Here is an 18732-nt window from a genome sequence, read left to right on the forward strand (position 1 = left end):
CTGTAACTCCCCGCTCCCGTTATTTTCATGCGAATAAGATAAAATAGTCATTTTTCTATTATATCGTTGTTCGTACTGATATCCATAACATTAGCACCAAAACAGAAAATGGCTGCTAACAAATAATTCCGCAAAAAAAACCCTTAGATCCGCGATTTTTCGTGGAACCGCGGGAGACTAAGGGCCTCAGTCATCCATATTGGAAGAGATATCTGCAATACCCATTGCTTTTAGCAATGCATTGGTCGGACGTCGACACGGCAACACCTACAGCTACTCCAACTGTGATGGTTCCACCAAATTCAAATAACGCACATAGGCATCACAGCTATATATCATGGCATCATGTGACAAAAATCAGCCCTGCAGGAAATATGCATAAATTTTGAATAAAAATTGGAGGGCTCCACTGAAAGGGTATGATGTGATAGCTTAATGGGTTAGTGCCCATATATACAGAATTGGTCATTCTCCACTAAACAATCATAGACCCTTGGGAGTCCTCACACCATTCCTGGTGCAGTGGTGCAGAGGTTAAGCAATGCACAACTCCTAGGTTGCTTCTCTGGCGATTTGTCGTGAATATTTCACTCATGATCAACGATGCCAACGCCGGATTCTCTACAACATGAAAGACACACCTCAGGAGGAAATAAGGTATGAAGCATAACTAGTAGTCACCACAGCGGCTGAGTGGGGGCTGACGAAAGAGATGCGATTTGCGATTTTTAGAAGTGGCCTTATCTGCAGTAATTCGGCAAATGAGTACAAAGCCATGCCCTGTGTTTATCAAGTATGTTGAAACCTGACCAGCAAGGGGTCTAAGCACCCAGATTAATCCTTTGAGCCAAGACTGCCAACTGAACTTTGCACCAGAATTAGAATTAGGAAGTAACGTTCTGTTCAGTGTTTCTCCAACTAAAAAGTAACGTTCTGTTCAGCGTTTCCTTCAACTAAAAATTAGTCGTAAAGCACAAGAGCCCATAACAATGAACATAACTTCTCAAGCCCACTGAACTTATGTTCCATTTGCAAAAACACGAAAAATTTTACTACAAAATTTAAAGGAAATCGCAAAAACATAGCTGAGTATTAAACACAGAGGCAAGTTTTATTCATTAGGTCGTAATATAATACTAAACCAAGCACAAATAGAGTGCAAGTGAAAAGAATAGAATAAACCTTGACACAGTGGCTAAAAAAAATGCTCTCCACAATGTAGCACAATATAAAAACTCTAATATACACATGTGTTGGATATGATCGATGCAGTGTAAAACATGGTGTTGAATCAAAAGCATCACCAAAAAAGTAAATTTTCCTTCCGGCCAAAGCATGCAATACGGCAGTTTCCACAATGAACCATACAATACAGTAGTAAAGTTCAGAACAAGTGCCTAGAGTATGAGAAGTGTTCTAGATTACCAGTGATCCACAAGCTTCTGACGCAAAGTCTACAAGAGCCAGAAAAAAATTGGCCGTGGTTTAGTTCTGGTTAAACCTGCAGTGACGCGATAGCTACAGCTGGCCGAGTGGAACTCGCTCAGTCGAATTGCAAAGTCAGTTTTTCGCCGCTCAATTTCACTAGGCGTTCCTTCATAATCTTCGTCCCACTTGACACGGCACATGCGCACAGCTGTTGCACGCCGCGCTGCTGCAGCAGCAGCTGCTCCACACCACATGACCAACCCACGTGACCAACGGCTGCACCACGTGATCAAGCCATGTGACCAACCATGTGACCAACGGCGCCACCACAGTGGCCATGCGGTGGCCACGCAGAAGGCTCGAAATGCTAGCGTAATGTAGCTATCGCTACAAAATCGTGAAGACATGGTGATAATGTCTCCACAAAACTTTTGAGTTGTTTCCACTGCAGGACAAGCAGTAACACAGTAAACCTAGAACTCACTAAAAGCTAAAAATATCCAAAGAAGCCCATACCAACTGACTGACAAAGCCTACTTTAAAAATGCTAGCAGCTTAGCATTAAAAACAGAGAGTGGCAGATTAGGGAAAAAAAAAAAGAATGACGAGCAATTTACAAGACCCCCTGCTACACCTGCACTTCCAATAAAAAGTGGGGTCACAGCATAAAAACGATTCCTGCAATAATACTCGCTTTTGAAAAGCTGGCCACACACAAATAATGAATACAAACTGCAGAATACCAAAATGCAAGATATGAGATATGCAAACAGCAGGCTTTCACAGCATAGGACTGAAATCTATACATGGTAAATGCACATACGCACACATAAAAGCTATAATTTTTATTGCTTCTTGTGTGTCGCAGAAAATACGTAGGCATGTCATGCAGTCATGTACAGGCGCGGACAAAAGTAAACGGAGCACGCTATCGACTTCCAAAATTTTTCATGCGTTGCCTAACTGAAATTACCAGCAATGGTGTGTGCAAACTGGTAGGAGATGCCTGAGCGCTTTCTCATGAACGAACAATGTTTCTTCAGTCCCTATAGGGAAGACGTGTTTGCAGTTAGAATGAAATTACATGCTCCGTTTACTTATGTCCGTGCCTGTACTGCAACACAAAGCCACACTTGTGAATCTATTAAAATCCCCTTAAATTTTGAAGAGAAGATGTCAGTCGCATGTCAGACCCCTTTTCGCCATCAGCAGATCGAACCTCCTGTTGGAGCGAACTTTGCCCAATATCGTGCGTGCTTGGTGTTGTCGAGCAGATGCACGGTGATTCGGGGCAATCCGCTCTCGCACGGGCATCTTGAGCGGCTCCGTCTTGGCCTTCTTCAGCATGAGCCGAGGGATCCGTGACGTCGTCGCCTTTGGAGTCTGTGACGCACCACTGGCTCCAGTGCCATTTGCCAGGATATTGCGACGGGCGGCGCATTCCGTCAAGGACTTCATCTTGGCAAATTCGGCTGCATGAAGCTTGGGAAAGTTTGGAGTCTTCTTAACCTTTGAAATGTTTGGAGTCTTCTTAACCTTTGAAGAAGACTTCACTCCTGGTGTCTTTGGTTGTGCATTCTTCGGTGACGCTGAAGCTGCTGCTGGCGGTGTCTCCTCGAGGTCTGGGCCGGTGACATCATGAGCCTCGGAGGCAAACATCACCCTGTTTTCTGTAAATGGCAGATGAAAACACCAAAGATTTTTGAAACATGGAATGTGATGTATACAACATGTCATCAACCAAATATGATACTATACACAAACAATCAAATGCTTTTACATTTCGTACAGCATGCAGGCAGGAAGAGACAGGAGGCAGAATAGGTCAGGAAGCAAAACGCAAGTTATTGATATACCAGGTGAAATCGAGAAAAAGAAATGGACATGGGCGAAACAAGCGATGTGAAGGAAAAATAACTGATGGGCACCTTAAGGCAACATTAGATAGGTTAAAGCTACCTAAAAAAAATGAAAATAATGCATCTCTGCCTGCACCCTTAGAGTAACAGGTGGTAAATGCATTACGGAGCAGTAGAAAATTATGCGTATAGATGAGGTTAGGAAGTTTGCAGGGATAAAGTCGCTGCAGCAGGCACAGGGCAGGGTAACTGGAGATCAAAGGAAGAGGCCTTTGTCCTGCATTGAATCTAGTTGGGCTGGTGACTACCGAGCACAAACGCATGACCTAACAACAGAAACTGAAATAAGGAGACAACATAGTCGCATAGACACGAGCACAGCACTTGAAAACCTCAGTGTTGCCGTGAAAAGTTTGCTGAATCGAAATCCAAGCATTACTGCTAGCAGGCATTGGGAACCAAGAAGATTTTATGCACCATTGGTAACTTAACCCCTTAACCGTTTTGGACGAGCTGGGCTCGTCGCCAAACCGTCCCCAAACCGTTTTGGCCGACTGTAGCTCGTCCTCGCTGAATAGGTTCTTCCCTTCAGCGTTTTGGGCGAGCAGCGCTCGTGTGTGGATTAGATGGCATTTTGCTCGACAGATCGCAGCACTGATCCGTTAATTTCGTTTTCTTCTACCGCATAAGTGTTGTTTTTTTTTTATATGGCAACCTAGGTTTTAAATAATGGCATCCGGCGGAGGCGTCGCATGTATTGCTGGCCCGTCATCTCGGAAAAGACGATTTTCTTCGTCGTCATCTTCTTCAGACGATGGTGATTTAGACACCGAAGTGTACATTGTTTCAGGGAGCTAGAACGATAGTGATGACGTGCTGAACAGTTCTTCCGATGAAGAAGAGACAACTCAGAAGTGAACTTTGCAAGCGCACGTCAGAGGATGAAGATCGGCGTCAGTAACGTCCCTATGCGACCGCCTCGGTTTCCTTTTCTGGCAGTTCCCGGTAAGACGTTCGCTATAAGCTCGCCTGATGACTTCCTTGAATATATTCAGCATTTCCTCGATGATGAACTCATTTCAATGGTGGTCGAAGAAACTAACCATAACACTGCTGAGAAGGTGAAGGGCTGCCGTCCATGTGAGCACTCCCACATCAAAAAATGGGTGCCAGTGACTGAGGAAGGGATGTGGGTGTTACTTGGTCTCTTTCTGTTGCAAGGAATTTGGTGGATGGTGGGTGGAAGGAATGGTTTTGGTGCAAGAGCTGCAACAAACCGTCATGCGTAATCCCTTGTTTTGAAATTTACCACACCGCCCCAAAGCTTTTTCGGTGAAGCAATGAACTGCTTGTCATCGCAACTCAGTGAAAAAGTTAAGACATTGTTGGCTGTGGTCATTCTTTAATTTTTATCGCTCATTACCAGCAGGAAGTTGGTTTTATGCATTGTAAGAAATAATAAACTTGAACATGCTCATTTAACTTCGTGTTCGCTTCAAATATTTCTTAAAGATCGAATGCGTGTTTTTTCTTTCCATAATAATCGAAATCAGGAATAAAAAAAATAAGCAGTTTTGTTAAGAATTTTGTTGGTATAACAAAACGGTGGAGGGGTTAATACAAGCTTGATTGAGTGGCACAGGAAGACTTGCAACCACCTATATTAAAAGAAAACTGCAAACAGCTTCATGCAAATTTTGTTCAGAATAAAAATATATTCTAGGGTTCATTTTGGATATGCCTACATTTGGGTGGCAGCAGAACACGTTTATTGCCAAGCAAATTGCATTTAGAGATTCCCCCTCCACTTGGCTACAACTCGAGACGTCTACACAAAAAAGGACTCCGTGAATGCCGTTATGAAGTGAATGCCAGTGTAGCCTAGCCTCTGGGATCTGCAGCTAAAGTTCTGTGTCGACGTGTCACAGTTTACTTCTGAAGTCAGCCGGCTGGTGGCGAAACCTGTATTTCGAACGTTTTTTTTCTAGTTTACAAAAGCTCATAAAAGCTCAGTTTTCGGAGTGTGGACCCTTTGCTATGAGAACGTAGTCCCCTACTTATACGGGTCAGCTTCTATTTGTCCTCTGTGTCCCTATAAAACAATCAGCATTCCATGTTACTTCAAAGAGTGCACAACGGAGAAAGTTTACTAGATTTAACTGCACTCACTTTTAATGCAAAAGCATGATATGTCTCATCGGCAACTAAACCCAAAATAGTTGACCAGCAGCCATAATAAAAAAACCACCTAGTGACGTCACGATCGTCTTGCATGACGTCAGTAGTAGACGATAAGATAGTGACGTCTACAGCAAAGAAAAATAAAATTTCTTCTGAAGGTACGCGGAGTTGAACCAAGGACCTTTAGACTGCGATGCGAGCATGCAACCCATAGGTCACAAGAAAGCATTGGTTCTTGGTGAATAAAGGCGAACATAGTGTATGCGTTGTCTTATGACTATATGCTAATGAGTAGGTGTATCATTACAAAGGAAGCACTCTTTAATGAACCTCACAACAGAACTCACGATGAGAATAATTTCGCACTTAATACACGTAAGTAGTCTTGGGTTTAGGTGCCTTTCGCACTTCTTTAGCACACAGGTCGCGTACTCCAGGTGAATGCTACCGAGTCAATGGCGAAAAGCACGAAGGAGATTCTGCCTTGACTCAATGTCATCTAGTTTTGTGGTGTAGATTTGAGATGGTCAAGGCTGATCATCACATGGAGGACAGCAGCCTGAAGTACTAAATAGGAGCCCCACAACAACTGTCAGTTCTTTTTCGTCGAGCAGATACAAAGATTACACCTACTAGCTGTTACATAAGTCTACCGGAAGCTAGACGACAACAGCAGCAGTGGTTGAGCGAGACTCGCCTTGCTGCAACTTGAGGCGCTTCCTCCACGACCATTCATGAACGCCTTTGTTACCTGTTTACTCTCTCTGCCTCAGATCCATTTGCACAACATTTATTAACAGCTCGCACTAGCCACCTAGAGATAGAGGTAGGCTAATTTAATTCAACTACTACTCTATTGTCGCTGTGTAACTCAAATGTGGTACTGCCTGACGAATGGCAGTTCGACATTCTGCAGTTGGCAGCAGTTTGCCTCGCACACAGATGTTTAACAAAGCAGGGACCCCAAATTCTGGTTGCATGTCTTCTTCGTAATGACTCATAATACATTGGCAAACATAGATCGTCATGCAGAGTTTGCCCGCACCTGATAAATGATCTATAATTTAATTATTTCTCTTGAGTTCTTCCGGTTTGAAAAGCCAACCAGTGCCTATGACATCAAAGATGAGGCAATATTCAGGTCATGTCAGGCATATAAAAAGCTGCAATGTTGAAGCTGCTTGTCAATTTGTTGCCTTCAGACTCTTGGCACAGGTTGAAGTAACAGCTGGACTGAATTAAAACAAAGACAGAAATTATCGCCTGGTCTTTGTATGCCTTGCATCACCTCAGCATTGTCTCGACTCGTCTGTGACATCTAGCCACCCTTTGGCTATTGAGGCAAAGCAACGCAAGCAAAAATTCAATTATAAATTATTAACTGCGTAGAGGTGAATTCCAAATGCTAACCCATATACACCACCTTTTCCATCATTCCAAAGAAAACCCGCAGCAGAAATTTTGATGCCCCTACTTTAAGTGCAGTCATGTGCTGGGAGCACCATTTGAAAATCTCTTAAAGATACTGCACACAGATAATAAAGCATCAGCGCGAGGCCGCACCGGCGCACCAAATTCTTGTGAGTAGTGCACCAAAGGACGCTCAGGATTTTAAGCAACCCAGAATTTCCAGCATATACCTTCTGACAAGGACATAGGTATTGCCACAAATGGTTTGTAACGGTATCTCCACCAGCACGCAGTCTTATCACTGTTCACTATGCGAGGCTTGACAACAGAGCCCTGGAAATGATCACATGTGGTGGTTTCCATACTGTTCAAGATGGCTGTTAGTGTTTCAGAATCCCTTTTTCAAAGTTCAATGTCTCCTTTAGATTGGGTTCGGCCATAAGTCACGGACACTCTTCTCAACCGTTGCACAGCGATCAATGCTGCCGAGTTGTGTTCTGTTTGCAGGCCCAGATCACCGAATAACCGGGTCAAGTTTGTCACTAGTATCGCTGTTCCTGCTGTTACACTACCCGTGACATGTCTCCCATCCACATGCAATGATGCCCTCCAAATTATTTTTATTTATGAATACTGCTGTCTCAGATTAAAAATACTACACGGGTGGTTATAAGAAAATAATGACATATCTAGACACTTGTTTCACAAACAATGGAGGTGGTAACTGAATTCATTCCATACCCGAACTGCGTGAAGGAAGATTTGTGGCTACCAAAAGATGACCTGAATGGGACAATTTTAAACTAGTCCAATGTTGTGTAGAAATGAGAAAGTAATTCCTCATTAGTCTCTACCCAAGCATAGCCATGCAACTAGAAGAGATAGCTACATAGCTTTCACAGATAATATTTAATGAGTCACTCCTGCAGGCCACTTGAGTACGACTAACAAACGAAATGGATTCAGTGACAGGAACAACATTGTGCACAATTTTTATTTGTATAATAAGCTAACCATACGTCCATCACTGCTCAGTAAGATGAATAACAAGATGCAGGAATGCGTTGAAGAAAAGTCAGTTGTAGCGGTAAACAAAAAAAAATGAATGATGGCTTTTTCTGCACTAACTCGAGTTGATCTGTCATGCATCCTTTAAAGTTCTTTTTAAGTTGGCTATTTTTGTTTCAATGCTTTTGAGCAGGTAAGACCAACATGTCTGAGCCACTGAAGATAAAAGGAAAATACTACATCAAAGTACCGGAACCCATGGGCACTCTCCTATCCATGCTTGGCATGTGTAAATTCCAGCATCATTGCCACCATCTTCCAAGTTAAATCCCCATTTGCCAAATCCCGCCCTAATCGCAAATGGAGGAAATTAAAATTTTAAAGTAAAAGGTGACCAGACATATTGTACCCGCTAAAAAAGCTTAGAGCAAAAGCTTGAACGACATGGCCAATATAAATGAATAAAAGGGGCACACGAGAAGGGAACTTTGCAGAACACCCAATGAAATATGAAAAGTTATCTGTTTGAAGCCAAGAATGAAGGCAATGCTCACAGGTCCTCCAACCGTGTTTGCAAAACTGCCTGAAAAAGCTTCATCGAAAGAAACTCTGCGATGTATTGCTGAATAACTGAATCGCTACAGCATAGTGACATTATTCCGACGTGCTTGACTAATGTGGCCAGCAAGTGTGCGACTGGTCAACACGCATGTCCCAACTGCCAGCAAGCCTGTTTTGATGTCCCCCACCACCTACAGTTTATCTTGTTCAGACAAACAAGCCCAAAAATGCTCCCATAAAAAAAATGGAGAAATGCTTCCTGTTGTTAAGAGCGTAGTTCATTAGTGCAACACTACTGGCACAACGTACAGCCCTCAATAATGAGAGACTGAGGTTTTTAGCTAATGGTGGGGTTAGCCTTGCAAATGTTCTACCAGAAATTACTCCACCATAGCGACACTTAGATATTAATTAAGGACGGCAATTTTTGGCACAGATCTGCGACTTGCCAGACTTATGTCAGCATGTGCACAATCTCCAGAATAGATATCAACTACTGCTGTCATGATTCGAAGTCCAGGTCCCAATCTCGTAGAAATTTTAGAAGGCGCAAAGCCTTTTTTCTGTACAAGTGATGCCAGAGCGGGTAATCAGGTCTTGAAATGAAGCGTGTAGCGCTGCTGCCCTCTAGAGAGAAGCGAGTAGAGCACACCTTTCTTTGTTGACATCTGGGCAGCACATGAGATAATGTTCTACATTAGTGCCCGCACCACACGAAAGACAAAGCAGAGACGATGCCAGGCCCGGCTTATGCATCTACACTGGGGTACGAGACAAACCTGTGTGAATGAGGTGTAGTAAAGTGGCTTGAGGTATCTTTAGTCCCCCGACCATACACGGTTGGTTGGGTGGACATCACAGGCAACTTAACTGGCTGAGGACCCCCTTTTTTTCTTGTAAGCATCTTTTGACATCACAAGGGACTTTTCTTGATGGATTCATAGAAAGCACTTCATGGGCAAGTTGTCCACCACTTTGTTGCCCAAGACGCCTATGTGTAAGGGTTACCTATTGGAAACATAGGAAGTAGCCTCTATACTGTGCAGATTATACACCAAGTGGAAAGAGCTAAGAGAAAACCCTTCAAACGGGAACCCGTGCTGTAACCTTTGACGTCAGATTTCGAATCTGTCATGATGACAACAAGTTGAGCTCAAGACCTTAGACTCTGTAAAGCCACCTCAATAGCCCTGCTTTTAGCCGTTGTGGAAGATGCGACTCGAGTAAGGCGGACAGACCAGGAAATATTCAAAGGCGGAATATGAAATGCCGCTGCGATAGCTCCCCTTATCTTGCCCACAGAACCATCAGTTCAGTGTAAACTTGGAGATGACGAGCATAATCTGTTTCAAAATGCTCGAGTAGGAGAAAACACTTTTCTGCCAATGGAGTACTCCACTTAGCGTGAACTTGAGAAGTGGCCAACACACAGTCGACTCTCTCAAATGGCCAAGGTTGTTTTAACTGCTGGCTTCTCCGAATGTTAAGACCCAGGGTACCAAGAGTGTTAAGTGTTAAGTAAGCCCAGGACTCGGATCTCTTTTAGAGGCACTGTAGAAGAGCTCGCCAAGTTACTGCCTCTCCGAGGTGACCAAACTGCATTAATAACCTTTGTGAAGCGACAAGGCTAAGTTCAGACAGTGACTCATTAAGAACTAGATTGTACACGGCCGCCTGGGAAACTCCAAGCACTCTCCTTAGGCTCTTTCAGTAAAAAATTTATAACCTTCAAACTGTGAAACGGATGATATTGAAGGTAGTTGGTACAATATGTGGCTCATGGTTCATGGAGTCTTCACTGTTCACCTGCGATTCTATGGATCACATTGATGCGCGAAAATAGACGAGACAATCAAGTGCACAGCACGTCGCCTCTGAAAACTGCACTCAAGAACACCACCAAGAAAATGCATGTGACTACACTGGCGAATGCACAAGCCGCCACGATCTACCTTCAACTGCGGAGAACACCTGGAAACAGGACAAAGCAGGACTTTTCCTCTAATACAGACAATCCCACACCTTGTAATCTTGTACCGAAAGTAGGGTCTGTGGAGCTGTCAAGGCTAATCACTTGTGTTGGTAGCCAGAAAACCAAACATAAATGTCTGCAAATACAGACATGCAGACCTGCCTGTGATTTTTCTTCAAGGCCTCCGGAACACCAGTCATTGCAACATTGAAGAGTATGGGGGAGAAAACACTTCTCTAAGGTACACCTTGTGATGCAGCCCTTTCCTTGCTTGGAAGTGGTCCCTAACCTCTCTCGAATCGAACAATCACAGATGAACAAATAAATGTAATGAATCGTTACACCCACGACTTGCAAATTATTTAGTATCAAGCTTTGAGGTACATTTGATTTGCCGCTAGGGCACCACGGACATGCAGTGCCAGTTCCGGCAGTTCAAGTGCAGCTTGGCACTGGCTACTTCCAAAACCTTCTGGCCGGGCTTTAGCACTGGAGCACAAGCTCCCTTCCATGACAGCCAAAAGACACCAGTCTCCTAAACTTGATTTGGGTAGTTCAGAGCACCTTCCTAGGGTCAAGAGAGAGGTTTCGCAACATTTGGTTTGTGATGAAATCGGGACTAAGTGCACACTGACAATGTAGGCCACTAAGGGCTGTCTGGAGTTCCCTAAACTGGAATAAGGAGTCAACGGCAGTCGTGGACGATCCAGGCGGAGGATTGGGATTAATTCCAGAATTCGCATGTAAACATGCATCTACAAATTCCTCAGCCAAACAAGCAAGACACAATGCGAGAGAGTCAAAAGGCTTCAAAGGTCGAGATTCACCAGCAAGTCTCCCAGTGACTCACCATATTGTCGTCATCTAAAAAAATAGTCAAGCTAGCATAAAAGGAAGCCCACTGAGAACTGTGTAGATTGTGTGTTGTCGAAAGGCAGAATTCAGCCTGCTGAAGGTCATCCTCAGGGCTCTGTCATTTTCCATCCTGATGAATTGCCGCTCCGCCTTCCTGCGTGCTGCCCATAAGTTCCTGAATATTATATCCGGGCCGGAAAATGGTCGGGTAACTTACCCGTCGTGCACGGGGCCAACATATTAGACAGCATTTTGTCGATAATATCCCCAGACACATATGATAGGTGCTCCCTGTACTTGTCCCAGTTGACAACATGGTTTAGCATGGAACTACGCAGACGGAAGTCGGCAGCAAACACTGAAATTCGGTAACGGCCACTCCCTATGCAGTCAGGTGCCGTTGGAAGGCCGTTCTTGCAGGCTAATTGGTTCATATCTCCAGAAAGGTTCTTTTCATCTCTGTCAAGCTCAGTTATTGCTATTTTTTTACATAAGCACAGTGTGCATCTGGCTCAAGTTTTTATGTTGTTCTTTAGCATCCAGAAGTGTTACACGGTTGGTGAGCTGTGTCCTCACCTCAATTTTATCTGTACACGTGCGAGTGACGAGGGGGTCAAGTGCTTGGGTTTCGCTTGATATAGACTGCATTGCATTTTTCATGAATAAAACAGTGGGCAGTCTGCGCCCGTGGTGCTTTGTGTGTTCCTCGTTGCCTATGTTCCCGTATTTTGCGCAGTTTTAACCTCTCTGGAGGTGCCATTGACCATTTCATTCGGACGTCAGGTGAATGCGAAGTCAGGTCTATAGCTGTGGCTGGTGGCCGAAAGAAGGTGGGGCTTCCATCATTGGCAAAGCAAAGTTGCAAACTGTAGGTGATTGCGCCAATTTGTCTTCCGCTGGAATCTACGTGCCTGTCACCCCAGATACAGTGACGTGCGTTGCTTAGATTGACAGGGTTAAAGACGACAACACGAACGGTTGCGCTTAACCGTTCATGCTTTCTAACTCTGTTTTTGTCAATCTAAGCAGCGCACACCGTGCATATGATCATGTTTCAACTAGCCCCAATCTCAAGCACTTCCTAACGTTGAAACCACCGCAGGTAATACGAGGTGGACAGCGGTAACAAAGCCGCTGTAAAAGCCAATCCAACGCTGCCGCAACGTGGGACAGCAACTAATTTGTGCGTACGAACAAAAATGGCAAGCATACACCCGACCATGGTAATAAAGTGAGGTAACAGAAGTCAATTCACTGTCACGATAGAAGCGTCAGAAAAGAAAAAGAATACGAACCTTTGCCATGGACGGGGCCGACCGCAACGGATTGCCGGATGAACTTCACCACCTTGGCCTTCTTCGGATTTCCTTTGCACGTGTAGCCGAGCTCGCGAGCCAGGGCCAACAGCTCGGCATACTTTTGCGACTCCAAGTCGTCAATATTAGAAGTAATATCCATCGCTTCCAGCAGACCGCTCCACTGGACTCAGCAAATTCAAATCGCCCACAAGACACCAGCGTCGTCACGTGACAACAAACAGCCTTGCAGAAAATTTAGCTACATTATTACTTCGAGCTAAATAATAGTAAATTAAATCTTTATAAAAATCATATCCTACTTTTTTTATGTTACAAATACAACAAAACATTGTTGAAATAAACTTTGTGTAAGTGTGCGAGCTGCCTTTGTTTTTGTTTGTGGCGGTGATGTGGCGGCAAATTTTGGTTGTAATTGCTCGAAGTCGTGAAATTTCCTTCCTTCGTGCCCGAGGTGCTGTCGCTGTACGGACTACGCACTACAGACATCCTGTGTGTACCGCCGGCCGCACACTTTAACACGAACGATCGTCGCTGAGCGTTGGCCGATGGGTTCGATTCGATGGTAGGATTAGTTGCAGGCCACCCGCTATCGGCAGCCACTGCAAACGCACCATGCCTCGCAAGCAGCGTCCAGTACTCAGAGGCGGCAGTATTAGTCCAATCCGTGCGCTCGAGTGTCCGTGTTAAGCATGAGGGCGGCGGTACACTATGAACTGCGCAGTTCGTGCCCACAGTGATCAAAATCGAGATGATTCTTAGCCATTTTTGGTGTCATTCTAGGTGTATCTTTCGACCCTCTCAATAATTGAGGTAACTGTGTAGGCAGCCCTTACATGATCAAGGATGTCTGCAGTCATCTTGATCTTTCTCGCGTTGGCCGTGTAACCAAGCCTGGTGAGAAAAGTGCGCCCTGTTGTAGTTTGCAGTAGTCGTTTTCTCTGAGCGACGAGTTGGGCCTCTTTGAAATCAGTGAAGGTGCTGGAGACTCTTAGGTACATTAGTGAGCTGTTCGAGCTGCTAGGTGGTAGTCCTAGAGCTGTCTTGCATGCTTTACATGGGATGTACGACATCTGATCTTTGTCACACACCATGGTGCTGCCGACACATAATGGCAGACCCTCACATACACAACGCCACGACAGAACAGTGGGAGGCAGTGCTGTTCAGCGATTACCCAGAAGGTCGGCGTACAGTGATCGTTTGGGCCTGTGTCACTGCAGGGGCCCTGGACTAGCGGCTCTACCCACCAAGCTTGCTATGACCTCTATCGAGCAGTATAAGTTTTTCATTCATTTATGCATTCTACCCTCCCAGCACTGTAACCTAAAAGAACACTCTGGGAAAACGTATTGTCAGGTGATATTAACTCACTGTCCAATGTTTTTATGTTCAAAAATAATAGTCGCATGAAATTATAAATGGTCATTACATGCTAGAGATTTCTTGCCTTCTCATCAGCCTATTTTGGGGCTCGTGCCACATTCCCTACATCGTCGTACAGGACGCATAAAGTTGTCATACACGTCTATTGATTCTTCACGATTTGAGTAACTTTGCAAATTGTTTAAAATATATATATGTTTAAAAAGTCATCGTCAACAAGAAGCTACCTACGAGCGAATATTTTTGCTTTTGATCCTTGCACTGACATGTTTAAATGCAGCTTTTCATTCCACACAGCACAGAAATTTGGAACTCCCTCCTTGGCACTACTGGCTCCTTGCCTTTGAAGAAGTGTTTAACTGTAGGTGACGCAATGTAATGTGACATAGCATTTTCTTTTTACTTTCAAGGTATTTCGTTAGCTCCTGATTGCAACTCACATGTTTGTGCATCGCGTTTCTCCTGTCCCCACCTTCCATAGCCTCATGTGAGACTACAATGTATGAAAATAAATAAAAGCACTGTTTGGCTGTGCACACGAGGCTCTTGCTTTATCTAATAAATCTTAGGCACAGATATTTGGTTAATAAATTTTCACGTGCAAAAGGAAAGCTGTGGTTTATGAAAGACATCACAGTGGCAAGCTCCAGTTCTTGATTGCAACTCACATGTTTGTGCATCGCGTTTCTCCTGTCCCCACCTTCCATAGCCTCATGCGAGACTACAATGTATGAAAATAAATAAAAGCACTGTTTGGCTGTGCACACGAGGCTCTTGCTTTATCTAATAAATCTTAGGCACAGATATTTGGTTAATAAATTTTCACGTGCAAAAGGAAAGCTGTGGTTTATGAAAGACATCATAGTGGCAAGCTCCAGTTAGTTCAACCCCAGGGATTCTTTCACGGCCACGTAGATCTCTGTGCACCATCAAACCTTATGGCAGTTGTTAGTTTTAACTGGTTTTGCACCATTCAAATCCATCACTGCTTCAGTGACCTAGCAGTCTGAGCACCCAACTTATATGCAGGTGTGGGGTTTGATCCCTAGTCCTGCCGGGTACCCACCAGTGGTACAATGGGTACAAGCTTTCCTTGGTCTGGCGCTCGGCTTCTCTCAAATAAAATGCTCAGTATATGGGTCTTTGCCCTACCTTGTGAAAAGGAACACCTTGAGTCTCGGTGCTCTTTGGCCAAAGCTGCCCTTGCACCATTAAAATTCGTCATCTTCAAATTTCAGTGCATGGTTGTTTTCATATTTTCCCTCCATTGCATAGTTGCTGGTGCAGTGGAGACCAAAACCATGAACTAGTGTTCAGCAGCTGAATGCCATAGCATCTTCACTGCAGTGGTGGGTCAAAGCTATAGCTTGTTGTCCATAATTTAGAGTATGCCTATGCCATTAAGGATAGATTTGGTTGCATGCACACAAATATACCATCTATTGCTGCTAGTGCAAATCCTAAATTCTTGAATGAATTCTTCAGCACCAGTGACTTGTAAAAGGAGTTATTACATTTGTTTGAATAGCCTAAAGAAGCCCCAAGTCAAACGATTAATTATGCTTTCTGCTACCAAACCGGAATTTCTACGTTTATATACGTCCCCTTTTACATCAATTGCTGCACCCAGATCACTGCTCTAATGCTTGGGAGTACAATGCTAGGTCAAATTATTTTAAAAAACTTAATTTCTGTAGGCACTACCCCTGAATGAAATTTACTGCTAGTGTATGAGGTATGCTGCACGAGTGTAAAATATTTTTGTACAACATTTCCCTCCTTAGTAATAGCTTTAGTTTGAGCAAGTTCTGACCGAATAAAAGAAATATATGGCACTTTTACCAAGAACGCACCTTTAGTAAGCCAGAAAATGATGTGAATAGTGTTCTTTGCTCCAGAATTAAGCACAGAGCGACATAGTGATTGGACACTGTTGAGGCACCAACAGGACAGGTTTATTCCAGCCCGATGAATACCGGTACAGAATACCAGATTTAAAAATTACCTGTTTCCTCTCCTGTCCTGTTTCCTGACACAGAGGATGGTGGAAACTTTTCTATGCCTAGTGTGTATGAACCTAACACTAGTACTATAAACGTTATCTTTGGAACTCAGCTAGTTGCAAGAAAAAAGATTTAAAATCTCAATCAACAGTGGTCCATATTGGCATGTGCGTGTCAGTGAACTGCTAAGCACACTAGTCACTAAAGGTGCCTAGGCCAAATGCTTGTGGTTTTTGACCGCGGTCTTGAATACACAAGCAGGCCACGCAAACAGGGCCTAGCTCAGTCTTGTAAAAAGAAATCAAAGCAAATAATGTGACTGCCTCAAGTCAAAAGCCATACAGTAGTTTACATTTCGCTACTGGGGAACTGAAAAGTGCGCGACAGTTTTGCGGCCGGCTGCTGTACACCAAGCAGTCAAACGTATTTCGATGGCTGTCACTGCCCAATAAATATGATTGCGCAGATTAGAGGGACCAGGTGCCACGCTGAGCTTATATATAGCGTTATTTTTACAAAACTAAACCAGTTTAAAGCAATTTAATCCCCGGTTTAACCTGGGGTGATCACCTCCAAACCGCATCAATACGCACGAGAACCCTATTCATTTCGCACTTCTCAGCCCCAACTCTGTACCGCATACACCATGAATAAGCAATCAATAATTCCAGCAACGAAGACAAAGCGCATTTATGGAGGACACATTATGGATGATTACAATGAGCTGAGGCTTCTTCTCTCTTTTCTTCTGTACAAAATGACGGCACCATCTTCACACAAGGCGCAGGCGAGACGGCAATCTTCCAAAGCGACACGGTAGGAGACCGCGGACGACTCAGTCCTTCATCTCACCGTCCTCTTCTTCCTCCTCGACGCCCCTGACGTAGAGGACGTTGTTGCAGCGGACGAGCACTTCGCCCAAGTTGCCGGTGCAGTTGCCGTCGATGTACTCTTCGGTGTTGGCCAGCTGCAGGTTCATGTAGCCGTCGACGGATACGAGGTAGCCCTTGTACTCCATGCCCCACTTGAGTTTCACCATCACCGGTTTGCCGGTCAGGCTGTTAAGGAACGGCTTTGGGTTGAGAGGCAGCGATGCCATCGTGCTGGAGGTTTTCCGGTTTTCTTAGGAGCCAAAACAAAATCGCAAACGACGCCGAAGCGCACAAAGATGCCGGTCAACACGCGCTTCGAACGAAGTAGCCGGTCTAAGTTGGATGCGGATTGAGTCGGATCGACGGTCTAGAACGTTTGTGTTGGCACTTTCGCTTTAACTTCGTTATGCGCTAAAATAACGACTACAGTCTTTATGTACGCCGCAAAAAAAAATTATATTTACTTATAGATTTTGTTAATTCACACAGTGCGTCTAACGTGATGTGATGACGAGTCATCGAGTATTACAAATGTGGCGGCATCTAGGCACAAACGTACAAAGCTATTGTCGTCATTCATGGCGCCATTTACAAAGTTTGTTTCGAGGCCGAACTAGTTGAACCTTTGCGATGCGCAAACGTTTTCATCTTACCGAGTATCTTCGCGTGCATTATGAGAGCTGTGGGCTACATTGAAGTCTGGCTGACACAGTTTTTAATCGTTGTGAGAGCAGACTTTTAAACCCGGAAGCTCGTGTGTGTGTACGCGCGCATGTATGTGTTCTAAACTAGCGTTTTGCTGATACAACGAACTTCTTCGTTAAACCCGTGCAGGGCTCTTGACGTTCGTTCATATTTCGTTAAAATAAGCATGATTTCCTTCTCTCGTTGAGCTGTACTCTCTACGCCCCGCTCTTTTATTAGAGTCACAACTCATTACAGCTCGCAGGTCACGTGACGAGTGCAGCCTGTCTCCCCCTTCCCGTCAGATCACGATAAGAGTCCCCCGACAGTCCCCGTAGTGTAGTCTACGCGGTTACGCATGGGCAGGGAGCTTTAGATACGTAAGCATCATCCAACATACAGGGTAACCAACGTTTTTTTTTTTTTTTCAGCTTTGGGGCGTCACACCACATCACAACAACCCACCACACCGCACCCATTCGCATATGCACGACGATTTGTTCTACCCGACCTACATTTCGCGAAAATCTAAGGACTTCCTGACGATATGGCGAGAATGTTTTAGCATGCTTGCTTACTCTTTATCAGGCGGCTTTTTAACTATGAATGTAAAAAACTTAGATGAACTGGGTAGAGGCGTGCGAATTTCGAAATTTTCGAATAGCGAATCGAATATCCTCCCATCGATTTGCTGAACGAATCGAATAGCACACATTCAAAATTATTCGAAAGAAAAAGAATACGTTCATAAGTCTTTGAATAGTTTTCGAATAATAGGCGCGAACTTTGAATACGGTACGCAGTAGTTCTCTTCCACGGCTATTTCAAAAACAGGGCCACTACGGCGCCGCATAGCATGCATGCTGCCGCAATTCGTGTCCTACTTCAGCGTCGCCAAGCGGCCTGTTCATGTGGCGGCTTTCAAGAGGCCGGTATATGTATACTAGGTATTCCAGGAAAGCCAGCCACTAATTTCTCAAAATACGGCTCTTGAGGTAAACGGAAGCTTATTGCGTCATAGTAATACCGACCTTGGCAGATGTCAAAAAACAGGCGAATCATGTTAACTTTTGCAATGGTAAAGTAAATTCAAATCATTAACTTTTCAACTATTACCGATAGGCGTCTGATTGCAATTAGAGGTTTGTAGCCAGCCGTAAGTAATAGCCGTACAAATTTTTAGAATTTCAAAAACGT

At 44.2% G+C, this 18732-nt stretch overlaps 2 protein-coding genes across 2 annotated transcripts; both read right to left on the reverse strand.

Annotated features, from left to right (window-relative positions):
• Nucleotides 1-1086: 1086 nt before the first annotated feature.
• On the reverse strand, nt 1087-12790 carry LOC144100832 (uncharacterized). Its single transcript, XM_077633719.1, has 2 exons — nt 12570-12790; nt 1087-3098 (listed from the first exon to the last, which is right to left on the reverse strand). Exons 1-2 carry the CDS (start codon nt 12730-12732, stop codon nt 2605-2607), a joined length of 657 nt encoding a protein of 218 aa, XP_077489845.1. The 5' UTR covers nt 12733-12790; the 3' UTR covers nt 1087-2604.
• Nucleotides 12791-16644: 3854 nt separating this feature from the next.
• Nucleotides 16645-17214, reverse strand: SmF (small ribonucleoprotein particle protein SmF). The gene has a single exon (XM_077633720.1). It carries the CDS (start codon nt 17076-17078, stop codon nt 16815-16817), a length of 264 nt encoding a protein of 87 aa, XP_077489846.1. The 5' UTR covers nt 17079-17214; the 3' UTR covers nt 16645-16814.
• Nucleotides 17215-18732: the final 1518 nt, after the last annotated feature.

The sequence above is a fragment of the Amblyomma americanum genome, chromosome 8 (assembly GCF_052857255.1).
Source record: "Amblyomma americanum isolate KBUSLIRL-KWMA chromosome 8, ASM5285725v1, whole genome shotgun sequence".
Lineage (NCBI taxonomy): Eukaryota > Metazoa > Arthropoda > Arachnida > Ixodida > Ixodidae > Amblyomma > Amblyomma americanum.